The sequence below is a fragment of the Sapajus apella genome, unplaced genomic scaffold (genome assembly GCF_009761245.1).
Source record: "Sapajus apella isolate SASKATOON/1434 unplaced genomic scaffold, GSC_monkey_1.0 scaffold15, whole genome shotgun sequence".
In the NCBI taxonomy this organism is placed as follows: domain Eukaryota; kingdom Metazoa; phylum Chordata; class Mammalia; order Primates; family Cebidae; genus Sapajus; species Sapajus apella.
The window spans coordinates 1446199-1472772 of record NW_022436955.1 but is presented as its reverse complement, the minus strand read 5'-3'; the positions used below and the strand labels follow the sequence as shown (position 1 = coordinate 1472772).

At 45.7% G+C, this 26574-nt stretch overlaps 1 protein-coding gene and 1 long non-coding RNA gene across 2 annotated transcripts in view; one reads left to right on the top strand and one right to left on the bottom strand.

Moving 5' to 3' along the window:
- Positions 1–3440, bottom strand: part of CCL22 (C-C motif chemokine ligand 22) — a 5867-nt gene extending 2427 nt beyond the window's left edge. Inside the window, exons 1-2 of the mRNA XM_032283973.1 lie at positions 3329–3440; positions 1663–1786 (exon numbers count right to left, since the gene is read on the bottom strand). Coding sequence (XP_032139864.1) covers positions 1663–1786; positions 3329–3401 — 197 coding nt within the window. The 5' untranslated portion in view covers positions 3402–3440. The remainder of the gene's footprint in view (positions 1–1662; positions 1787–3328) is intronic.
- LOC116555443 lies at positions 2035–21934 on the top strand. The gene is made up of 3 exons (XR_004270538.1): positions 2035–2045; positions 9196–9199; positions 21850–21934. It is a non-coding gene; the product is annotated as an uncharacterized LOC116555443 (long non-coding RNA).
- The last annotated feature ends 4640 nt before the right edge of the window (positions 21935–26574 follow it).

Sequence of the window (26574 nt, the reverse complement as noted above, 5' to 3'; positions counted from 1 at the left end):
TCCTGTCTCAGCCTCTGGAACTACCGCGCCCAGCAATTGAGCATTTATTATGTGCCAGACATTGAGCTCTTCACCTTCCTCTCACTATTACTGTGCCCTGCAATGCTCCAGAGGCCCCCTAACCTCTCTGTGCTCATTTCCTCACCTGTAAAAAGGGAACCATGATGGCACATACCGCATAGGGTAGTTTCAAGGATTAAATGAGTTCACATTTATAAAGTGCTTACAGCGGTGCCTAGCACTTAGCAAGCACTCTCTATGTGTTTGATAAATACAAATAAGTGAAATAAGTAAAGGTTATTACTCCATTGTACTGTTGGGGAAACTGAGGCTCAGAGTTAAAGAGACAAGAACGCTGAGAGGGTTTCCTGCTTCAGCCTTCTTTATTCTTCACCTGCAGATCCCTCAAAGAGATGGGATCAGCAGTGAGGAGGAGGCAGGTGAGAAGATAATGGAGCCCCAAAGTGGGTCATGAGCCCCTAAACCAGCCTCCCCCGGTGTGTGATTTGGTGGGCAGCAGGTTCTGAGCATTTGGAGAACCAGCCAGAGAGGCTACCACAGAGAGAGCAGGACCCGTCACCCAGCCAGGTGCAGGCCCCAGGCCGGGGAAAAGGAGGCAAAGAAGCCCCAGAAAGAAACAGAACAAGGAACGCAGGAGAAAACCCTGAATGAAGAACCAGGAGTGAGTTCTGGCTCAGCCTGGGCAGGCTTGAGCAGGCCACTGTCCCCTGCTAAGCCTGTTTCTCCATCTCTACCACGGGAATCATTGAACCTCCTAGTAAGAGTGTTGTGAGAATTAAACCAGCTAACACAGGTAATGATTAGAACAGTGCCTGGCACTCGGGAGGCGCCTTGGAAATTTTAGCTGTTAATGTTACTCTTCTGATCAAAATGGGCTGCCTCGGATGACTCCTGGGAGCCTGGAGAGGATCCAAGATGCTTCTAGTGTGCTTTTTTAAAAAATTAAAGTAAATTGAAAACAGAGTCTCGCTCTGTTGCCCGGGCTGGAGTGAGGTAGAATGATCTCGGCTCACTGCAACCTCCACCTTCCAGGTTCAAGCAATTCTCCTGCCTCAGCCTCCCGAGTGTCTGGGACCGCAGGCACGCACCACCACACTCAGCTAATTTTGTATTTTTACTAGAGACGAGGTTTTGCCATGTTGACCAGGCTGATCTAAAACTCCTGACCTCAACTGATCCACCTGCCTTGGCCTCCCAAAGTGCTGGGATTACAGGCGTGAGCCACCACGCTCAGCCCACCATCCATTTTTGCCAGAACCTGGGATGATCTTTGCTGACTCAGTGACACCAGGCATACTCCTACATCCACTCTACCCAAATACCTCAGGTGCCACAGCCACTGACTGCCTGCTGCCATGCCCACACTGGGCAGCACCCTGTTCACTCAGCTCTGCATCCTCAGAACCTGACATGTTGCCTGGCACATAGTAAGCACCTGATAATATTTGCTGAATGATCACATTATTTTCATATGTAGTCCACCCAAGCCTGAACTGAGCCATCTCTTCCAGCCAAGCCATCTTGGAAGGCATCCAGTAGCCTGCCACATCCATGTGTGTGTCCCACCCACCAGCACGTGGGCCATCCCAGGCCGTACCCATCAGGCCCTCCCAGGCCCTGTGGCCCCAGCTCCGTACTCACACCACACCAGGCCTCAGGCAGGAGTCTGAGGTCCAGTAGAAGTCTCTCACCACGCGCCAGGGCAGACGGTAACGGACGTAGTCACGGCAGCAGATGCTGTCTTCCATGTTGGCACCGTAGGGGCCTGGGAGAGGGATACCCAGGGAATTCACAAGCTGGAGCCCAGAGAGGTCACCATCGGCCCCAGCCCCTGACCTCGGCCTCTTCAGGCCCCAGAAAAAAGATGCAGTTTTTCTGTTCTCATGGAAGGATGGCGACCGGAAGATTCTGAGCCCTCCAAGACACTATCCTTAGAGCTTCTGAGAAGCCACTTAGGGCCCAATGTCTACACTCTGGGATAGTCAGCTCCAGGAGCAGGGATTCAGAACAACTAAGCATCAGCTGTACCCCAAGATGAGACTCGGTGACTCTGAGCCATAAGGAGCCTTAGATTCTTGCTGTTCAAGGTGAGGTCCATGGTCCATGGCATCGGCATCACCTGGGAGCTTATCAGAAATGCTCAGCCCCTGGGCCCCAGACCTACTGAATCCAGAGTGCATTTTGACAGGCTCCCTGGTGATCTGACAGCACGTGGGCATTTGGAAAGTCTGCTTCTGCTCATATCTGCTCCAAACCCCTTCAGTGTGCACTGGGGAGCCTGTGGTCCAGAGAAGGGGAGGCACTTGCCCAGGGTCACACAGCAAATACAGCAGAGTCAGGACCAAAGCTCAACAGAGGACAGTCACATAGACCTGGGTTAGATTCCTGCTTTCCCCTGACACACTGGGCCACCCTGACCAAGTCACTGAACATGTCTGAGGCCCAATTTTCTCCTCTGACCAAAGGAGTAATAACAGTACCAGCTTCAGAGGGTCTTTAATGCATGAAACGCCACTGCGCTCCAGCCTGGGCGATAAAGACTCCATCTCAAAAAATAAATAAACAAAATAAAGAATAATTTTAGGCTGGGTGTGGTGGCTCATGCCTGTAATCCCAGCAGTTTGGGAGGCCAAGACAGGTGGATCACCTGAGGTCAGGAGTTCAAGATCAGCCTGGCCAACGTGGTGAAACCCCATGTCTACTAAAAATACAAAAATTAGCTGGACGTGGTGGCGAATGCCTGTAATCCCAGCTACTGAGGAGACTGAGGCAGGAGAATCGCTTGAACCCAGGAGGCGGAGGTTGCAGTGAACCAAGATTGCCCCATTGCACTCCAGCCTGGACGATAAAAGCAATACTCCATTTCAAAAAATAAAATAAAATACATAAAAATAATAATAAATTTTAAAAAATGGATGGTGGGAGGATAGCACCAGCTTTCCAAGGAAGAATTTGCTTTGCCCCAGCCCAGGCTTCCCCCACGAAAGCCTGCCCCCTTAGAAGCTCTTCACCCACACCCCCAGGGCCCTATGCTTTGGTTTTCTGGGGCAGAAGATCCCAAAGCTGTTCCCATCGCAACTCCCAGCCTAGCTGAGACAGATCCTAGACTCCAAGCCTTCAAGACTACCCATTCAACAGACACGTAAACTGAGGCCCAGGGAAGCGCTGCAACCAGCCTAAGGCCGCCAAGAGCCAACAGCAGACTGAGGTCGTCCGATCTCAGTCCAGTGCTTGTCCAAGACATGAGGAAGACACCCCAGTGTCCACCCTGGCCTCTGCAGGGGGCCTTCCTGCCCCCCAGCCTCACCTGCCTCAGTTGCTTGAAGCGTCACAGCAAGGAGAACGAGGGCAGCCAGGAGCGCGGTCTGTAAGCGAGCCATGCTCTGTCCTGTATGTGTCAGCCCAGGTGTCTGCAAAGGGCCATAGGAGACCTGGTTTTTAAGTGCACTGGCTCCACCCACAAACCTCACTCACTATCTCTTAGTCACTGTGGTGTCCAGAATCTCTTGACATTCACATCACCAAAAGAACTACCTCTCACTTCCTCCAAAATGGAGAAATTCTCTTTGGCGGGGAACCACTCAGAGGGGACCCCCCTCAACTCTGTCCTCTCCTCTGGTTTCAGAGACTTGTAAAATCCCCCTCTTAGAGGCTCGTGCTCCCCGGGGTCTCCTCACTGTGTGGCTTTGGCCATGTCTGGGTGTCTCTGGGACTTGGTCTCCCTATCCGGTAACAGAGATGGTTTCACAGGCCTGTTGACTTCACTGGTTTTAGATCAGGTGCGAGTGTGAAGCAACCCTCTCCTGGAATTGAGGCCTGTCTCGTACCCTTCGTGACGGTGTCACTGACCTCTCTTCAGTGCGAGAGGCCTGCGAACCCGTTGACCCATCGCCAGCCTCCTCTGGGGATTCTCGCGAAGTCCACATTGGCCAGGTCATGGATTTCTCAATGGTTTATGAAAAGCACCCACCCACACTTCTGTCCTGCCTGATCTTCCTTCCTTCCCAGTGGCTACCGGGCCCTTCCTCCCCAGCTCCCCTCTCAGTCCCTCACCATGTCCGTGTCCCATTGACACTGCTCCTAAATGTCCCTCAGCTCTGCCCCCTTCTCTCTAACCCCACTGTCCCTGCCCAGTGCAGGCCACCTCCACCTTGGGCTGGGATGCTGGCCCCCTGGATGCCGTCCCCACCCTGCCGCAGCCACAGTAGGCAGTCCAGAGCTGCACACTCTCTTTCCTGCTTCGAAACCCTGCTGTGGCTCCCCATTCACCTAAGGGCAGAGCCCGGGCTCCTGTCTGTGGCCTTCAAGGCCCGCTTCCCAGACAGGCCTCTCCCCTGTGGTCTCCTTTCCCTGAGGGATAGCACCATACTCCTCACAGTTCCTCAAAAGGGACTGTGGCCTGTCCCTGGCTTTAATGTCGCTCTCCACAACCCTACCACATAAACTCCTACTCAGGCACCAAAGTTGTGTGAAATGTCACATCCTTGGTAAGCACACCCCCGCAGGACCTCAAAGCCATCTAGGGGACATGGCATGTGGCCCTGAGTAGATTGTGTCAGGTTTTGTCTTTTTCAAGCCCCTCCTTAGAAGCCAAACTCCAAGCTCTAGGAAGACTAGGGTCTCCCTTAATTTTTCTTGGCATTCCCAGTGCCCTCTAAGGATCAGGCACATGGTGGGTGCTCAGAACACATCTAATGGGCTGGGTGCAGTGGCTCACGACTGTAGTCCCAGCATTTTGGGAGGCTGACCTCGATCACCTGAGGTCAGGAGTTCAAGACCAGCGTGGCCAACATGGAGAAACCCCATCTCTACCAAAAAATACAAAAATTGGCCAGGCATGATGTCACATGCCTGTAATCCCAGCTACTCGAGAGGCGGAGGCAAGAGAATGACTTGAATTTGGCAAGAGGAGGAGTTTGCAGTGAGCTAAGATTGTGCCACTGCACTCTAACCTGGGTGACAGAATGAGACTCCATCTCAAAACAAAACAAAAAACATATCTAATGAAGGAGGAAACTGAGGTTCAGAGAAAGACCGGACTTGCCCACTTCGCACATCCACACAGCGGCTACCCCAGGCCTAGGACTCAGACTTGGGACTCCATTTGTAAAGGGACCCATCCATTTATCCATTCCTTCATTCAACAAATATTTAATGAACCTTGTGGTAGACAGAATAATGTTCCCCAAAAATGTCCACATTCTAATCCCCAAAACTTATAAATACGTTACTTTACATGGTAAAAAGGACTTTGCAGATGTGACTGATTACAGTTTAGATTTTTTTTTTTTTAGAGGCAGGATCTCACTCTGTCACACAGGCTGGAATGCAGTGGTGCAATCGCAGCTCACTGCAGCCTCGACCTCCTGAGCTCAAGTGATCCTCCTGCCTCAGTCTCTCAAGTAGCTGGGACTATAGGTGCATGCCACCATGCCCTGCTAATTTTTATGTTTTGTAGAGATGGGGTCTCACTATATTGCCGGGGCTGGTCTTGAACTCCTGGCCTCAAGCAATCCTCCCGCCTCTGCCTCTTGAAGTACTAGGATTATGGATGTGAGCCACCATATCTGACCTAGGATCTTTAAGAGGGAGATTTCTTGGATTATCTGAACAGTCCCAAGGTAATCACAGGGCAGGGTCATTTCAAGAGGGAGGCAGTGGGTCAGAGTCAGAAGAGATGATGGATGACAGAGCAGAGGTCCCAGTGATGTGGAACCCAGGGATGCAGGCAGGCTGGAGAAGACGGAAGATGCACGGAAAACAGATTCTCCTCTAGAGCCTCCAGAAAGAGCTCATCCCTCCCACACCTTGATTTTAGTCTCCTGAGACTGATCTAGGACTTCTGACCTCCCAGGCTACTGGATAATACACATTTGTGATGTTTTAAGCCACCAAGTTCGTGGTCATTTGTTACAGCAGCCAGAGGAAGCTCATACAAGCACCTACTATGTGCCAAGTGCACTGCCAGAGTCTGGGAATGCAGCCTGAACAGGAGAGCAGGGTCCCCTGCTCTCACGGAGTTTGTCTTCGACAACAGACAAACATGGCAAACAAGGTAATGTCAGGCTGGGAGGAACACCGGGAAGCGAATGAAACAGAGAAGCAGCTCTGGGACAGGCAGTCAAGAAAGGCTTCTAGGAGAGGTGATGATATTTCAGCTGAAATTTGAAGGTAGAAAGGAGGCCGGGCACGGTGGCTTACACTTCTAATTCCAGCACTTTGGGAGGCCGAGGGGGGTGGATCACCTGTGGTGAGGAGTTCAAGACCAACCTGGCCAACATGGTGAAAACTTGTCTCTACGAAAATTACAAATATTAGCCAGATGTGGTGGTTATTTTTTTTTGCACACCTGTAATCCCAGATACTTGGGAGGCTGAGGCAGGAAAATCGCTTGAACCCAGGAGGTGAAGGTTGCAGTGAGCCGAGATTGCCTGGGAGACAGAGCAAGACTTGGAAAAAGAAAGAAAAAGAAAGAAAGAAAGAAAGAGAAGAAAGAAAAAGAAAGAAAGAAAGAAAGAAAGAAAGAAAGAAAGAAAGAAAGAAAGAAGGAAGAAAGAAAGAAAGAAAGAAGGAAGAAAGAGAAAGAAAGAAGGAAGAAAAAAGAAAGAAAGAAAGAGCAAGGAAGGAAGGAAGGAAGAAGGAAGGAAGGAAGAAAGAAGGAAGGAAAGAAGGAAGGAAGGAAGGAAGGAAGGAAAGAAGGAAGGAATGAAGGAAGGAAGGAAGGAAGGAGCCTGCCAGGGAGGACATAGCAGATGCAAAGGCCCAGATAGAGTGAGAGAGCTAAACAGCTGAGACAGAGTGGGTAGAGGAGCAGAGCGCAGCTGAGGGGGGAGGCTGGCAGGCAGGGACTGCAGGGTTTCTGTGAGCTCCTGCTAGGACGCAATCTGAAGGGCACTGCGTTACCTTAGAGGACCTCCTATCAAAAGGCGTGACCCAGGGTCAGTCACAAAAGAACAAACACTGTGTGATTCCACTGCTTTGGGGAACCCAGAATAGTCACATTCACAGAGACAGAAAGCGGAATGGAGGTTGCCAGGGGCTGGGGGTGGGGGAATGTGAGTTAGCATTTCATGGGGACACAGTCTCTGTTTTGCAAGATGAAAGCTCTGGAGGTGGATGGTAGTGATGGTTGCGCAATGCGAATGTACTTAATTCCACTAACCTATACCCTTAAAAATGGTTACAATGGTAAATGTTAGTTATTCATATTTTTACCATTCTTTTTAACAGGTGCTTCCCTAGAATCAAATCAAGCCCCAGTATTAATTCCCAGTTTACAAGAAATAAAGGGGCTAGAGGAAGATGATAAATGACCCCATGAGGAAGCAATCAGACAACCCCAGAAGGTGGAAACTTCCAGATCCTCTTCAGGATAACTGTGCCCAGGTCATTAAAAAGTTAATGTTGGCCAGGTGTGGTGGCTCGCGCCTGTGAGCACTTTGGGAAGCCTTGGCTGGCGGATCACTTGAGGTCAGGAGTTTGAGACCAGCCTGGCCAGCATGGTGAAACCCCATCTCTACTAAAAACACAAAAATTTAGCTGGCTTTGGTGGTGCAGGCTGAGGCATGAGAATCACTTGAACTTGGGAAGAGAAGGTTGCGGTGAGCCGAGATTACGCCACTGCACTCCATCCTGGGTGATGAAGTGAGACTCTGTCTCCAAAATTTAAAAAAAAAAAAAAAGTTAATGTTGTTTTTAAAAAATAATAAAGTAGATAGAACATTTAAGATTAAAAGAGGCTTAAGAGATGTAACAGCAAAATGTGATACATGGACTTTGATTGAATCCTAGTTTTGAAAACACAGGCAGGGTGTGGTGGCTCATGCCTGTAATCCCAGCACTTTGCGGGGCTGAGGTGAGCAGATCACTTGAGACCAGAAGTTCAAGATCAGTCTGGGCAACATGGTGAAAACCCCTCTCTACAAAAAATACAAAAAAATTAACTGAGTGTAGAGGTGTGTTCCTGTTGTTCTACCTACTCGGGAAGCTGAGATGGGAGGATCACTTGAGCCCCGGAGGCAGAGGTTGCAGTGAGCCAAGATTAGGCCACTGCACTCCAGCCTGGGTGACAGAGTGAGACCCTATCTTAGAAAAGAAAGAAAGAAAAAAAGGAAGAGAGAGAGAGAGGGAGGAAGGAAGAAAGAAAGGAAAAACAGGGGGCTGGGCACAGTGGCTCATGCCTGTAATCCCAGCACTTTGGGAGGCTGAGGGGGGTGGATCACCTGAGGTCAGGAGTTCGAGACCAGCCTGGCCAACACGGTGAAACCCCATCTCTACTAAAAATACAAAAATTAGCCTGGCATGGTGGTGTGCACCTGTAATCCCAGCTACTCAGGAAGCTGAGGTAGGATAATTGCTTGAACCCAGGAGGCGGAGGTTGCAGTGAGCCAAGATGGCGCCATTGTAGTCCAGCCTGAGTGACAGAGCAAGGCTCCATCTCAAAAAAAAAAAAGAAAGCAAAAGAAAAAACAGCTCTAAAAGATATTTTGGGGACCAGAGGGGAAATGTGAATACTGGCTGGATAGTATAGTACATAGAAGTTGCTTTATTGTTGATTTTCTTCGGTATAACATAGAAGAATATCCTCATTCCTAGGAGATGCACATTGAAATATTTAGGGATAAAGGGCATGATGACCTTAGCCCTAAACCTTTCAAAGAGTCCAGAGGAAAAAAAATTGTGTGTATATGTATATGGACATGTGTGTAATGTGTGTATACATGTATGTCCATATCTACATATGTGTATTGATATGAATATGTATGTAACATGTGTATATATATGTGTGTATGTGCAGCTACAGATGTATGTACATATGTATATGTGTGTATATATATGAATGTGTATGTGGTGTATGTGTATATGTGTATGTATAACTATAGATGTATGTGCATATCTATATATATGTCTATCTATATGAATATGTATGTAATATGTGTGTATATATGTGTGAATATATTGCTACAGATGTATGTGCATATCTATATATGTGTGTATATATGGATGTGTATGTAGTATGTGTATATATATGCATATATCTATAACTATAGATGTATGTGCATATCTATGTGTTATCTATATGAATATTATGTAATGCATGTCTGTATATGTGTCTCTATATGGATGTGTGTGTAGTACATATGTGTTTATAGATGTGCATATGTGTATATATAGATGTGTGTGTGTGTGCGCGCGTGTGCATTTCCCCCAGAGAGAGAAAGAGACTAAGCATATATGGTAAACTGATGGTCAACAGTGTTGCAGCTTGGCGGCGGATATGCTGGTGATCACTGAACTACTCCAAGGAATTTCCCGAATATTTTAAGTGTATCATATAAAGGCAACTGAAGGTATTGGGGTTGGGGGAAGAAAAAAACTAAATAAATAAGAATAAAATATGTAATAATAAAAACTTGGGGCAGTGGAAAGGAAATCTTTTTTTTGTTCTTTTTTCTTTTGAGATGGATTCTCATGCTATCGCCCAGGCGGCAGTGCAGTAGCGGGATCTCAGCTCACTGCAACCTCTGCCGCCCAGGTTCAAGCAATTCTCCTGCCTCAGCCTCCCAAGTAGCTGGGATTATAGGCACCTGCCACCGTGCCCAGTTAATTTTTGTATTTTTAGTAGAGACAGGGTTTTACCATCTTGGCCAGGCTGGTCTTGAACTTCTGACCTCATGATCCACACGTCTCGGCCTCCCAAAGTGCTGGGATTACAGGCGTGAGCCACCGTGCCTGGCCAGGAAATATTTTTTAAATGAAGAAGTCATCCTGTGACCAATGGGTGGCTGTTGGAGGACTGAAAGTGAGTGACGGAGAATTGACCTGGTGGCCCTTCATCAGAACCTGGGGTTTTCTTACCTGGGGCACTCCAAGGCTGAGCCCCCTCTATGGGTGGGCTCAGGGGCTACCCACTGGAGAGCCCCTGAGTCCCCGGGGACTTGGCAGGGCCCCAAGTCCTTGCTGCTGGCTCAGCCTCTGCAGCAGCTGCCTTCCCCATCACCCCTCTCCCTGGACTTAGAAGGAAGGTAATCACACCTGGGGCCCAGCAGCCTTTGCACCCCCAGTACCTTGACCTTCTGGGAGACAGAGAAGAGGCAGGCATGGCATTCAATACCATGGTCAGAAAGGACACAGGGAGACAGCTTTCAAAGAAAAGAACGGGGAGTTCCTCTTGGGGGCTGAAGGTGGGGAATCACCAGGGACACAAATGGCAGCTGCTGATGGGGATGTTTTCTCTCCACCTGGCAGGTGGTTTATGCTGGTGTTATCCTCTGTCCACGCTGCAATGGGTGGAAAGCTCTCAGATCTAACCCTCTTTTCCCCAACCCCCTTCTTCTTTTGTTTGAATTAATGTGATTGTTAAAAATACACTAAAGTAGGAGAGAGATCCAAGATGGCTGATCACTAGCAGCTCGGGATTGCAGCTCCCACTGAAAGAGCAGAGAACGAGAGCCACACTTTCAGATCAATTTTTGTTGCTCACACACCAGGAGATTCCCAGCGGAGGAGCCCCACGTGTCGCCAGCGTGACTCTTGAGGCCGGCGAGGCGGTTTTGCAGCTGCCTTGGTGTGGCGGTTCTTGGTGCAGAGTCAGAAAAGCACCATCAATCTTAAAGCCGCTGTTTTGGCCGGAGCAGTGGGTTGCTCAGATTCTAGTGCCGGGAATCAACAAGTTGGATGTCCATTCAGAAACCCAACTATAAAGACGGTAATTATAAAGACCACAGATGGATAAATTTATAATGAAGGGAAGAAACCAGCCTAAAAAGGCTGAGAATACCCAAAATCAGAATGCCTCTCCCTTTACAGGGGATCACAGTTCCTCATCAGCAACAGAACAAGGCCTGATGGAGAAAGGCTGTGTTCCATTAGCAGAAGCTGGCTTTAAAAAGTGGATGATAAGAAACTTCTGGGAATTAAAAGAACTTGTTTTAATCCAATGCAAAGAAACCAAGAACTTTGAAAAAAGGTTTGAAGAAATGTTAACAATAACACACAATTTAGAGAGGAATATAAGTGAATTAATGGAGCTGAAAAATACAACACGAGAACTTCGCGAACTATGCATAAGTTTTAAAAGCCGAATTGATCAAGCAGAAGAAAAGATATCAGAGGTCGAAGACCAACTTCATGAAATAAAACAAAAAGACAAGATTAGAGAAAAAAGGATAAAAAAGAACGAGCAAAGTCTCCAAGAAATATGGGACTATGTGAAAAGACCTAATCTATGTTTGATAGGTGTACCTGAATGTGACGAAGAGAATCAATCCAAGCTGGAAAATACACTTCAGGATATTATTCAGGAAAACTTTCCCAACCTAGCAAGGCAGGACAATATTCAACTCCAGGAAATACAGAGAACACCACAAAAATATTCCTCAAGAAGACCAACCTCAAGGCACATAATCGCCAGATTCACCAGGGTTGAAATGAAAGAGAAAATACTGAGGGCAGCCAGAGAGAAAGGTCAGGTTACCCATAAAGGGAAGCCCATCAGACTCACAGCAGATCTCTCAGCAGAAATCCTACAAGCCAGAAGAGAGTGGGGGCCAATATTCAACATCCTTAAAGAAAAGAACTTTCAACCCAGAATTTTACATCTAGCCAAACTCAGCTTCATAAGCGAAGGAAAAATAAAATCTTTTGTGAACAAGCAAGCACTCAGAGATTTCATCACCACCAGGCCTGCTTTACAAGAGCTTCTGAAAGAACCACTACAAATAGAAAGGAACAACCAGTATCAGCCTTTCTAAAAAATACCAAAAAAAAATAAAGAACATCAACATAATTAAGAAATTGCATCAACTAATGGGCAAAACAGCCAGCTAACATTAAATGACAGTATCAAACACACATATATTGTTATTAATTCTAAATTTAAATTGACTAAATCCCCCAATCCAAAGACACAGACAGGCAAAAAAAACCAAGACCCATTGGTATGCTACATCCAGACCCAACTCACATGCAAGGATACACAAAGACTCAAAACAAAGGGATGGTGAAAAATTTACCAACCAAATGGAGAGCTAAAATAAATAAATAGAAAGCAGGAGTTGCAATTTTTGCTGATAAAATAGATTTCAAAGCTACAAAGATCAAAAGAAGCAAAGAAGGATATTACATAAAGATAAAAGGATCAATGTAACAAGAAGAGCTAAAGATCCTAAACATATATGCACCCAATACAGAAATACCCAGATATATAAAGAGACTTGGACCCCCACACAATAATAGCGGGAGACTTATTAAATAGATCAATGAGACAGAATGTTAACATCGATATCCAGGACTTGAACTCAGATCTGGAACAAGTAGACTTAATTAACATTCATAGAACTCTCCATTTTAAATACACAAAATATACGCTCTTATCAGTACACTCTCCCAATCCATCCCATTCCCCTGTCTCAGACTTGAGAGAAACTTAGAATTTTGGAAAACTTCTACTCTTTTTTTTTTGAGACAAAAAAAAAAAAAATACACTAAAGTAGAAACAACCCAAATGTCCATCAACGGATGAGTGGGTATAGAAAACATGGTATATGTATGATCCAGGAATCCCACTGCTGGGTATTTATCCAAAAGAAAGGATATCCGTATATCAGAAGATGTCCACACACCCATGTTCACAATAGCCAAGATAGGGAATCAACCTAAGTGTCCACCAGTGAAGGAATGGATAAAAAGACTGTGGTATATATATACAGTGGAATACTATTCTGCCATAAAAAAGAATGAAATCCTATCATTTGCAGCAATATGGATGGAACTGGAGGTCCTTATGTAAAGTGAAATAAGCCAGACACAGAAAAACAAATATCATACGTTCTCACATATGTGGGAGCTAAAAAGTTGATTGCGTGGAGGTAGAGAGTGCAATGGTGGTTACCAGAGGCAGGGGAGAGGAATGGGGGATAAACAGTCATTGGTTAAGAAATACAAAAATACAATTGAATAGAAGGAGTAAGTTCTAGTATTTGATAGTACAGTGGGGAGATTATAGTTAAAATTAATTTATCATATATTTCAAAATAGCTGGAAAAGATGTATAATGGTCCCAACATAAAGAAATGATAAATATTTGAGGTGACGGATATTCTAGTTAACCTGATTCGATCATTACGTATTGTATACAGTTATCAAAATATCACATGCACCCCCAAAATATATACAATGATTAAATCTCAATTGAAAACATAAAATATATGTGGCATATACATGCAATAGAAAATTATTCAGCCTTACCCAGCACTTTGGGAGGTTGAGGCAGGCAAATCACTTGAGGTCAGGAGTTCGAGACCGGCCTGGCCAACATGGTGAAACTCTATAAATATACAAAAATTAGCCAGGCATGGTGGCAGGTGCCTGTAACCCCAGCTACTTGGGAGGCTGAGGCAGGAAAATCATTTGAACCCGGGAAGTGGAGGTTGCAGTGAGACAAGCCCAAGATCGTGCCACTGCACTGCAGCCTGGGCAACAGAGAGAGACTCTGTCTAAAAAAAAAGTGTGAGTGTGGTGTGTAATCCCCGCACTTTGGGAAGCCAAGGTGAGAGGATCATTTGAGGTCAGCAGTTTGAGACCAGTCTGGCCAACATGATGAAACCCTGTCTCTACTAAAAATACAAAAAACTGAGCTGGGCATGGTGGCGCACACCTGTAGTCCCAGCCACTCAGGAGGCTGAGGCACAAGAATTGCTTGAACCCAGGAGGTGGAGGCTGCAGTGAGCTGAGATGGTGCCACTGCACTCCAGCCTGAGTGACAGAGTAAGACCCTACCTCAACAACAAAAAAAACAAAGAAAAAAATTACTCAGCTTTAAAAAGAAAAGAAATTCTAGGACCAGTCACAAAAAGACAACAGTGTATGATTCCACTAATATAAGGTACCCAGAGCAATCAAATTCACAGAGACAGAAAGTAGAGGCTGGGCGCGGTGACTCATGGCTGTAATTCCAGCACTTTGGGAGGCCAAGGTGGGTGGATCACGAGGTCAGGAGTTCAAGACCAGCCTGGCCAACATAGTGAAACACCGTCTTTACAAAAAATACAAAAATTAGCCAGGCACGGTGGCAGGCGCCAGTAATCCTAGCTACTCGGGAGGCTGGAGCAGGAGAATTGCTTAACTATCCTGGCCAACATGGTGAAACCCTGTCTCTACTAAAACAAAAAATTAGCTGGATGTGGTGGCGCACGTCTGTAGTCCCAGCTACTTGGAGGCTGAGGCAGGAGAATCGCTTGAACCCAGGAGGTGGAGGTTGCAATGAGCTGAGATCTGCCACTTTAGCCTGGTGATAGAGCAAGACTCTGTCTCAAAAAAAAAAAAAGAAAGAAAGAAAGTAGAATAGTGGCAGCCATTCTACTGGGAGGTGGGGAATGGGGAGCTAGAGTTTAGGGGTGGAATTTCATTTGGGGAAGATGAAAGCGTTCTGGAAATGGAATGTGGTGATGGTTATATAACAATGTGAATGTACTTAAAACCACAGAACTGTACATTTAAAATGGTAAAGGTGGTAAATTTTATGTTATCTATATTTTAGCACAATAAAAATATACAATAACATATAAATGTGTATTTGCACAAGTGCCTAGTTTATATCTGGAAAGATACACAAACAATCTCTATTAGTTGCCTCCAAGGACTCAGGATGGTGGGTGGGGCAGGTGCTCAGAGGGGAAGATTTGCTTTCCACCAACTACCCTTTCATATGATGTGAACATTTTTCCATGTGCATGACTGATCTATGCAAAAAGATAAAATTTTAAATTCATGCATTACACAAGGGGTAGAATGAAAAGAGTTCTCTCACCTCTGAGTTGCCCCTCAACCCCATGTGAGGTTTCATTTCCCTTCCTCAGAGGCAAACAGGCTTAACGATTTCTTGCTTGTTCTTCAGAAATAGGCTATGCATATGCAAGCTTCTATGTAAAGGAAGGAAAATGGGATGAAAGAGGAAGAGAGGAAGGAAGGAAGGAAGGAAGGAAGGAAGGAAGGAAGGAAGGAAGGAGGGAGGGAGGGAAGAAGGGAGGGAAGGGAAGGGAAGAGAGGGAGGGAGGGAGAAAGGGAGGGATGGAAGGGGGAGGGAGAGAGGGAAGGGGGAGGGAGGGAGGAAAGAAGTCAAGAAGGAAGGAAGGAAAAGAGGGAAGGAAGGAGGGAGGGAAGGATAGAAGAGGAAGAGAAGGAAGGAGGAAAGAAAGAAAGAAGGGAAGAGGGAAGCAGGAAGGAAGAGCAGCAGATAAAATATGCAAAAACACTGCTTTGCACCTTGCTTTTTTCACCTAAAATGCATCTGTCAGAACATCTGGCTGAGCCTGGTTCTTTCCATTGGCTGGGTGGTTTTCCACAATATGGATATACCATAATGCCTAGAGCCAGTCCCCTACTGATGGATATTTTGGGTTTTTCCAGTCTTTTTCATTTACAGAACAATGTCAAAATAACCTTCCTTGAGTGTACCTGCAAGGGGGAATGCTTCTGGTGGACAAATTCCTAGAAGTAGGGTGGCTGGTCTTTTGCTTCCACAGAGGCTTAAAAAGAAAGCCCCTGCCCTGAACAGCTGTCTCAGAACTTCCTCTTTTCAGCAGAGGCAGGGGGTGCGCCAGGAGAGGGCTCTGCATGGGGTTGGGAGCACCACTTCAACCACCGATTTCTTTTCTTTTTTTTTTTTTTTTTTAGGACAGAGTCTCACTCTGTTGCCCAGGCTGGAGTGCAGTGTCACAATCACAGCTCACTGCAGCCCCAACCTCCCCAGGCTCAAGCGACCCTCCCACCTCAGTTGTATTTTTAATAGAAATGGGGTTTAACCATGTTGCCCAGACTGGTCTCCAACCCCTGGGCTCAAGTGATCCACTGGCTGCAGCCTCCCCAAGTGCTGGATTACAGCATAAGCCACCAAACCCAGCCCAAGACTTTTTAAAATAGAGATGGGGTTTCACCATGTTGCCCAGGACAGTCTCAAACTTCTGGGCTCGAGCCATCTTCTCGCCTTGGCCTTCCAAAGTGCTAGAATTATAAGCCTGAGCCATAAAATGTCAGCACCTGGCTGATATTTTCATCACCAAAAAAAGAAACTCCATATCACTAACAGTTACTCCCCATTTTCCCCTATCCCCAACTTCTGGCAACCACAAATCTGTTTCCTATCTCTATGGATCCATTTTCTATCTCTATAGGTTTATCTTTTGTGGGTATTTCATACCTATTGAATTATATATATAATGTGTGGCATTTTGTGTCTGATTTCTTTCACTTAATATTTTCAGAGTTCTTCTGTATTGCAGCGTGTATCAGCACTTCATTCTTTTTCATGACTGAATAATATTCCACTCTATGGATGGACTGCATTCTGTTTATCCATTCACAGCTGATGGGTATTTGGGCTATTTACACTTTTTGGCTATTGTGAATTGTGCTGCTATGAGCAATCGTGGAATTTTTATGTAAACCTATTTTTCATTCTTTGGGGCATATATGTAGAAGTGGAATTGGAATTACTGGGTCATATGGTAACTCTATGTTTAACTTTTGGAGAACCTAGCAGACTGGTTTTGCTACCGGATGATGCTGTGCAGTTCTGGGCTCTTGGTGTCCCGAACAAAGAACTGGAGAAGACACACACAGAAGCAAAGCAACGCAGCAACAGAGTAAGAAGCGCAGTGTCCACTCTCGGAGGGGGAGTGGCCTGACCTCTGGAGATGAGATCAGCCTCAGCTTGGGGTCGTTTGGGTCTTTTCATGTTTTTTCTTCTCTTCCCAAAGCTGCCTAATCTCTAGCCAGTGTTTGGCTTTTGATTGATAAGTGTGTTGCTCAGTTATTTTGGGCCCTGTGCACTTCTATGCCTCCTCTATCCCATAATTTTAAGTACATGCATGATATACAGCCCATAAGCATGAACCTTAAGTAGCTGATAATCATACAGGGTTACATGAATGCACATGCCAATTTCTGAAGAGCTGCCCCTCACGGAATCTTACCGGCCATGGGGTGCTTGCTCACTATTTTTTTTTTTTTTTTTTGAGACTAGTCTCACTCTGTCGCCCAGGCTGGAGTACAGTGGTGCAGTCTCAGCTCACTGAAACCTCTGCCTCCTGGGTTCAAGTCATTCTCCTGCCTCAGCCTCCCGAGTAGCTGGGATCACAGGCAGGAACCACCATGCCCAGCTAATTTTTTTGTATCTTTAGTAGAGGCAGGGTTTCACCATGTTGGCCAGGCTGGTCTCAAACTCCTGGCCTCAAGTGATCCACCTGCCTCGGCCTCCCAAAGTGCTGGAATTACAGGTGTGAGCCACCGTGCCCTGCCTCCTTGCTCAATTTTTTGATCTCACTGGTTTTGGCTGCTGAACCTCTGCTTTTTCTCTCCCTTCTTGCTCACCCACCCCTTCACCTTGTTTCTGTTCTCTGCTTTTACTTATTTTGCCCTTTATCCAACTTTCAATTCCCTTTGCTATTCTTTTGTCTCATTTTCAAAAGGGCTCTACCATTTTACATTTCTACCTAGCAATGTCTGAGGGTTCTCTCCACTTCCCCACCGACCTTTGCTATTGCCTGTCCTTTTGATTACAGCTATCTGAGCGGGGGTAAAGTGCTGTCCCTGTGGCTTTGATTAACATTTCCCTGATGACTAGTGAACCTGAGTATCTCATCATGTGTGTATTGGACATTTGTCTATTTTCTTTGGAGAAATGTCTATTCAGGTCTTTTGCCCATTTTCCATTTTTCAGTTGCTTGTCTTTTTTGTTGTTGTTGGTTCTTTATGTATTTTGATATTAGATCTCTATCAGATATATGATTTACAAATATTTTCTTTGATTCTTTGGGTTGACTTTTCACTTTATTGATAATGCTTTGGAGCACAAAACCTTTTCACTTTGATAATATCCAATTATCTACTGTGTCTTTGGTTATTCATGCTTTAGATATCATATATAAGAAACTGTTGCCTAATCCATGGCCATGAAGATTTGCTCCTATGTTTTCTTCTAAGGGTTTTAGATTTTGATTCATTTTGAGTTACATTTGGTAAATGATGTGAGTTAGGGATCTGACTTCAGTCTTGTGCATGTGGATATCCAGTTGTATCAGTATTATTTATTGAAAACACTGTTCTTTTTTTTTGAGATGGAGTTTCACTCTTATTGCCCAGGCTGGAGTGCAAAGGCGTGCTCTCGCCTCGCTGCAACCACTGCCTCCCAGGTTAAAGTGATTCTCCTGCCTCAACCTCCTGAGTATCTGGGATTAGAGGCTTGCGCCACCACGTCCGGCTAATTTTGTATTTTTAGTAGAGACGGGGTTTCTCCATGTTGGTTAGGCTTGTCTCGAACTCCTGACCTCAGATGATCTGCCCACCTCGGCCTCCCAAAGTGCTGGGATTACAGTCGTGAGCCACCACACCCAGTCTTGAAATGACTATTCTTTCCCCCATTGAATTATCTTGGCATTCTTGTCAAAAATCAACTGCCCATAAATGTATTCATTTATTTCTGGATTTTCAATTTCTATACAATCTTTCTCTCTCTCTCTCTCTTTTTTTTTTTTTAAAATAAGGAGTTTGCTTTGTTGCCCAGGCTTGCTTGGGCTTGTTCAAGACAGCTGACTGCAGTCTTGAACTTCTGGGCTCAAGTCATCCTGCCTTGTCAGGCTCCCGAGTAGCTGGGACTATAGGCATGCAGCACTGTACCAGGCTAATTTTGTTGTTTGTTCGTTCGTTTGTTTGTTTGTTTCTGGAGAGACGGGGTGTCACTTTGTTGCCCAGGCTGGTCTCAAACTCCTGGGCTCAAGCAATCCACCCACCTCAGTCTCCAAAGTGCTGGGATTACAGGTATGAGCCACCACGCCCAATCCACAATCTTGATTACAGCACTTCATAGTAATTCCCTCCTCCTAGGCCTTCTTATTTTTTTAATTTTCAAGCAAAATCTTTCAAACATGCAGCAAAGTAAAACAAGTCTTGGAATCCACAACCCAGATTTAACAGCAGTTAGCATTTTTCTGTCTTTTGGTTCATATCTCTTTTTTTCACTAAAAAATAAAATATTTTAGATAGAGCCAGGCACGGTGGTTCACGCCTGTAATCCCAGCACTTTGAGAGGCCAAGGTGGGTAGATAGCTTGATCTCAGGAGTTTGAGACCAGCCTGGGCAACATAGTGAGACCCCCATCTCTTAAAAACAAAAACAAAAACAAAAGAAATAAAATATTTTAGATACAACCAGAGCTACCCTACCCCTAGTCCCACCCATTTCCCCTCCGTCTCTCTCCTTGGGTAACCAAAAACCACCATGGGAGGGTACTGGCATCCTTGCCAAGGATATCACTGTACTTTTAGAGCCTTATAAATAAGATGTAGCATTGTTCTGTGGGCCTTAGTACTTTACCTAAATAGCATCACACAGGATGTAACCTTTTATAACCTGCTTGTTTTGCTCATGTTTATCTTTGTAAGCTTTCCCCATGTTGATTCATGTGGATCTAGTCCATTCATTTTACTTTGCAGCAAGCTCTAATTTGGATTCATCCATTGTTTGTTCCTGCATTCCCCTGGCAGTGATTATTTAGGTTGTTTCCAGATTTTCACTATTATTGCCAGTTCCGTAATGAATGGACATTCCAGTGTGCACCATCTTGTTCCTTTTATCTTTTTGTTTATTTTTGGCTCTAAACTGAGTTCTCCACTGAGGGACCTGCTTCCCCTGCAGACTTCTAAGAGGTGGCTATTATCTCCTCAATAGCCGTTCTACTGCGGGGCTGGGGATAGGAGAGACATTGCCCCTTGCCCTTCATAGCTACTTCCAAACCACGCATTTTTCCTCCCTAAAACCTCCAGCTTCTTCCTTAGTTTATTTATTTATTTTTAATAGATACAGAGTCTCACTATGTTGCCCAGGCTGGTCTTGAACTCCTGGCCTCAAGTGATCCTCCTGCCTCAGCCTCCCAAAGTGCTGGGATTACAGGTGTGAGCCACTGCACCCAGCCCCATAGCTTCTTTGAAAGGTGAGTCACCACGTGACCATCCATTGCTCCCTCTGGTTGCAGCCATCTACACACCCCTGCCACTTCCCTACCTCCATGACTGTTACAGCTCCCAGCTTATAGTCATTCTCTCAACATGATTCTGACACAATCATGATTTCCTTTTGGGGGTGTGTGTGGAAATGTTTTAATTGCAGGATTCTTAGATATAGTGGTTAAACCATCTCTCCCAGTTCCTTACTAATTAAGAGTGCCTCATGCTGGAAACACACCCCTTCTTACATTAAACTCAGGTGATCACATCTCAGAGTTCTTGTGTTAAAAGATTCACATCTTTATTAAGCCAAAGAGTGTGGTGCAAAAGGAATATTTCATCAGCTGAAGTCACTACTGCTATTTGCTAGAAACATCCATCACTTTAGAATACTTAACTATAAAATATATTGAATTCCATGTATATTAATCCTATACATGTGTAACTAACACTAAATGCAGTTCGGTCATTAAAATGTAAGATTCTGGGTTGGGTGCACTGGCTCACGCCTGTAATCCCAACACTCTGAAAGGCAGAGGAAGGAGGATCAGTTTAAGCCAGGAGTTCAAACCCTAGCGGGGGCAATATAACAAAATGCCATCTCTACAACGGAATTAAACAATTAGCCGGGCATGGTGGTGCATGCCTGTAGTCCTAGCTATTTGGGAGGATGAGGCGGGAGTATTGCTTGAGCCAGGAGGTCAAGTCTGCAGTGAGCTGTGATCACACCACTGCACTCCAGCCTGGGCAACAGAGCAAAACCCTGCCTCAAAAAAGAAAAAGAAAAAAGACATTCTGGGAGCATGCCTCAAACATACAATCTGGCTGAATTCCCCAGGTAAGGCCCTCTGCGTTATAAATAAATTGCTAATACCAAACTGAGAGCTGGGCGACCCACACAGCGTAGAGCTAGGAAGCAAATGAGACACTCATATCTCAGAGCCACATGGTGATGAGTAACCAGCCTTTCTGTCCCATGGTCGCCTTTCCTCCAGTGAACTTGTCCCCCACCTTCCTCGGCCCCTCACTCCCAAGGTCATACCCTGGACCATGTCATTACCAGTAACTGCCCTTGCATGAGCTCAACACAAAACACCCAGTCTCCAACCGCCACCATCTGTCTATCCAGCTCATTGCCTAGAGCATCCAACACCAAGAGTCCTTTGAGCTCACCCAGACTGATCCTGCCCTTTCTCTTACCTCCCCTTCATGTCCTTAATTGTCACCTTACCCAGCTCCCAACTCTCATGGTCATTCATTACAGGTCGTTCATTACATCGTTTATCCACACCCTCGACTCTCTTCCCAAATAACTTTGACTCTCATTCCTGCTGACTCCTGGTAAAACCAGGACCTGGAAAACCCAACTCTCCATCAACTCTGCACCTACCCCAGTGCAGCTGACATGGCTGGAGAAAGGCACCCAGTCATGCTAACGGTAAATCCAAGAACACTCACCTCAGTGCCACCCAAAAGTCCCACTGCGTTTTCCTGACTCATTCGCTCCCCACTCTCTTTGAATATTTCATACTTTCCTCCCTCCACTCAAACCTTCAAACTCCTCCTCACTGATCTGTGCTTGAAACCAATGACCCTGATTCCTATGTCCCTAAGAAAGGAGAAGTTACCAGAAGACCACACCCACCTGCAATGCAGCATCTGCCCACTGCAGGTTCCTTGTTCCACGCTCAAGGATAAGCTTGTCTGACTCACGGCCTGTGGGTCTCATGTGGCCCAGGACAACGTTGAATGCGGCCCAACACAAATGCATAACATTTCTTAAAGCATTAGGAGATTTTTTTTGGTGATTTTTTTTTTAGCTCGTGAGCTATTGTTAGTGTATTTTATGTGTGACCCAAGACAATGCTGCTTCTTCCAATCTGGCCCTGGGAAGCCAAAAGGTTGGATACCCCAAGGGACATCGCTCCTCAATTTACCCATTTCTTTTCTGCATCATCAATTTCCTCCTTTCGACTGTGTCATTCTCTCTCTCTCTCTCTCTTTATTTTTTTTTTTTGAGACAGAGTCTTGCTCTGTCTGGTGTGCTGTCTCCAGGCTGGAGTGCATTGGTGCAATCTTGGCTCACTGCAGTCTCCGCCTCCCAGGATCAAGTGATTCTCCTGCCTCAGCCTCTTGAGTAGTTTGGATTACAGACGCACACCACCACACCGGGCTAATTTTTGTATTTTTTTCATAGAGATGGGGTTTCACCATGTAGGCCCGGCTGGCCTGGAGCTCCTGACCTCAAGCGATCCACCTGCCTCAGCCTCCCAAAGTGCTGGGATTATAGGTATGAGCTACTGTGGCTGGCCCTACTGTATCATTCTCATCAGCATGCTATAAACCAGTAATCTTCCCATCTTAAGGAAACAGTGCTTTAGGAAAACAGATCCCGCATACCCTTCTAGGTGCTGGAGCTTTACAGTAAAACTCAGAAGAACAGTCAATACTTGCTGTCGTCAATTCTCCTTTTCCTTGTCTCTTGATTCCAATTCCGATTCCAAATATTTCTTAGAATTCCTTGGGATGGCAGAGCCACGAGAGGAAGATCCGCTTCGGGGAGGGGAGAGATGACACCCTGAAGCGCACGTTATTCCTGAGGTCCTGATAGGGGAGTAATAAAATACTTATGGTTTACATGAGATGGAGAAATTGTTGAACACAAGAACGATATAAATGTCTTTTGTAGTTAAAAAAGGAACCTGGCGTGGTGGCTCAGGCCTGTAATCCGAGCACTTTGGGAGGCCGAGGTGGGTGGATCACGAGGTCAAGATATTGAGACCATCCTGGCCAACACGGTGAAACCCCAACTCTACTAAAAGAAAAAAAATTCAAAAATTAGCTGGGCATGGTGGCGCAGGCTTATAATCCTAGCCTTGAGAGGCTGAGCAGGAGAATCGCTTAAACCCCAGAGGTGGAGGTTGCAGTCAGCCGAGATCACCACTGCATGCCAGCCTGGCAACAGAGCAAGACCTCATCTAAAAAAAAAAAAAAAAAGACACACACACACAAAAGGAACCATTGGAATCAGGTAAACTAGCATGTATTGGATAAAGTAACATCAGATGTTGTAACAAACAAACCTCAAATTGTATAATGGCTCAGACACAGTAAATTTATGTTTCGCCAGGTAAAGTCAAAAACGGATGTTCCTGATTAATGGGCAGCTCTTCTCCAAGTGGAGGTTCAGGCACCCAAGCTCCTCCCATTTGTGGTTCTGCTGTTGTTGACCGTGTTCATCCACATCAAGTCATAAAAGGGAAAATAGACTCAGGTCTGGAGTGTGGGAAACTTTTGGTCAGAGCCCGGAAGTTGGGTGCATCAGCTCTGATCACATTCCACTGGCCAGAATCAGACACCTGGTCTCACCTCTTTGCAAGGAAGGCTGGGAAACAGAAGAGCTGAGTGCTCAAGAAGAGGAAACAGGTTTGGCAAAGAGCCAGCCAGGCTCTTCAAATAATGAATGTCCTCCAAGCCACCATGATTGGGCAAAGAGAAGAAGATTCACCCTCCAGGACTTTGTTCTGAATACGGAGCTTGTCGTGGCCTGGATTCCCAGAGCAAGTCCCATTGTAAAACCACAGTTGCTCTTCTTCAAGAAGGAAACCCTTAGAAAAGCAACAATTCTACACATTCCATCTACCTCTTCTGCCATTTGATATGTTTTGTGGGTTTGCAATTGGCTTTTTGGTATTCTATAAAAATGAGAGTCATCTTGTAGCCTGTAGGGTGAGGACGTGAGTAGTGCGGCTATACACTAAGTCTCAGAGACATGGGCTCTGCCACCAACTGGCAGTGAAGTTCAACTACCAGGACCCATGCTACTGGGACTCAGGCCCTGACTCTGTGAAATGGGATTGGTCATGCTTGCCACTGCCAGACTATTTGAGGATCAAGAACTTGCACATTCTCTGCTCCAAATGATCTTTACAACAGCCTCTGGTGGTTGAAAGGGTATAAATGGCCATTGCACATTTCACAGATGGGAGCACCTCAGCTGGAGGATGACATGCTTGACCCAGGGAAACTCCAACTCCCAGCCCCCAGACAAGAGGTGGTGGCTGAAACTGAGAGGAGGTGACATCTTATAGGGAAGGAAGCAAAAAGGGGAAGCAGAAGAGTGCGAGGAATGGTGTGAGGGGAAGAAGGAAGATGAAAACGTACGGACATTCATCCCAGAGCCCAGGGTTCCTTCCATAGTGCCTCCGTCCCAACCCTAAATTCCCTGAGGTTTTCTTTGTTTTTTTTTTTTTTTTTTTTTTTTTTTGAGACAGAGTCTTGCTCTGTTGCCCAGACTGGAGTGCAGTGGTGCGATCTCGGCTCACTACAACCTCCACCACCCAGGTTCAAACGATTCTCCTGCCTCAGTCTCCCGAGCAGCTGGGATTACAGGCATGTGCCACCACGCACAACTAATTTTTGTGTTTTTGGTAGAGACAGGGTTTCACCATGTTGGCTAGGATGGTCTTGAACTCTTGACCTTGTGTTCCGCCTGCCTTGGTCTCCCAAAGTGCTGGATTACAGGCGTGAGTGAGCCACCGTGTCCAGCCAATTCCCTGTTATTTACTCATCCTGATGCCTTGTGATCTGGACACAGACCAAGAATTATAGAGGACAGGGGGAACCAAGAGCGTTTGGAATCCCCAGGAGCCTCCAGCTGGACAATGAACGGTTTCATCTCTCTCCCTGGTCAGTGGCCGCCTACCTGAGGAATGGGCCCCCCAGGACCAACCGTACGGCCGAAGGCCCTCCTCCTGCTCTTCTTTTAGCGAAGTCACTGCCACAGGGATGCTGTATCTACGTGGACTTGGACTTCTCGTATGGACAGAATTATTATTTTTTAGGTGGTAAAATGTTAAAAATTGGTGGATCAGGGTGATGGAAATGCAGGATTTCTTTATTCTATTTTTGCTGTAAGTTTGAAATTGCTTGAATATAAAAAGTTTAAAAGAAGAAGAAAAACAGCCACCACCCAGAAACCCCCTCATAACCTCTTCCATCACAACCTCTTCACCGCCACCACTAAGGAAAGTCACCATACTGGCTCCTAATACCTAGAATAGTTATTTCTACTTGAATCATAGAAAAAGTGAGTGGGTACACTGGGTGCTCACGCCTCTAACCCCAGCTCTTTGGGAAGCTGAAGCCAGGAGTTCGAGAGCAGCCCAGGCAACGTCGTAAGGCTGCATCTCTACAAAAAAAATACAAAAGTTAGCCAGGCATGGTGGTGCAGGCCTGCGGCCCTAGCTACTACGGAGGCTGAGGTAGGAGGATCACTTGAGCCTGGGAGGTCAAGGCTGCAGTGAGCCAAGCGGGGTAGGGGAGGTGACACAGCAAAACCCTGTCTCAAAAAATAAAAATAAATAATGAATCATATAGAAAGCATTTCTTTGTGCCTGACTTCTTTTCTTCTTTTGAGACGGGGTCTCGTTCTGTCACCCAGGCTGGAGTACAGTGGCAAGATCACGGCTCACTCCGGCCTCAACCTCAGCTATCCTCCCACCTCAGCTTCCCTAGTAGCTGGGACTATAGGCGTGAGCCGCTGCATCCAGCCTGGGCCTGACTTCTTTGATGCAACATTATGTTTAGGAGATTCAGCCATGTCTTTGCTTGTCCTTTTACTTCACCCATTCTCATTCCTACACAATATTCCATTGTAAGAATGTATCATATGTGGGTGGAACTTCCAGAATGACTGAGTAGGGAAGCTCTGAAACACCCACCCACCCACACAAAGGTCTCATTCTTTTCTTATTAAGGTTCAGGACTTTTCAAAGTAAACACTTCTCAATTTCTTACCTACTGTGTTAGCTTTTTCTTTATTGGAGACAGAATCTCACTCTGTCACCCATTATTCTTCCTATTACTTATAATTTTGATCAAACTCCAGTTTTCAAATGGCTTTTTTTTCTCACAGTTTTGTTATAAGTTTTTCTAAGTTTTGTATTTTTAGCAGAAACAGGATTTCACCTTGTTGGCCAGGCTGGTCTCAAACTCCTGACCTCAGGTGATCTGCCCACCTCAGCCTCCCAAAGTCCTAGGATTACAGGCATGAGCCACTGTGCCAGGCCAAGAGAAATTATTTTTAAGAGAACCAATAGAAATTCTGAATTTGAAAAGTATAATGACTAAAACGAAAATTTCCCTGGAGGGGCTTAAAAGCAGATTTGAGCTGACAAAATAAAGAATCAGCAATCTTGAGGATAGGTTATACAATCTGAATAATGGAGAGAAAAAAGACTGAAGAAAATGAACAGAGACTCAGAAACCCGTGGCCCATCATCAAATGCAGCAACATACAGGTAACAGGACTCTGAGAAAGAAGGAAAAAATAGAGAAAGAGGCAGAAAAAATATTCAAAGAAAAAAATGGTGGAAACTTCCATAATTTGATGAAAACATTAACCTACACATCCTAGAATCTGAATGAACCAGAAATAGGACAGACTCAAAGAGATCCACACATGAGCACACTATGAGTTAAACTGATGAAAAAGAATAGGATAAAAACTTGAAAGCAGAAAAATAATCCGGCCTGGCGTGGTGACTCACGC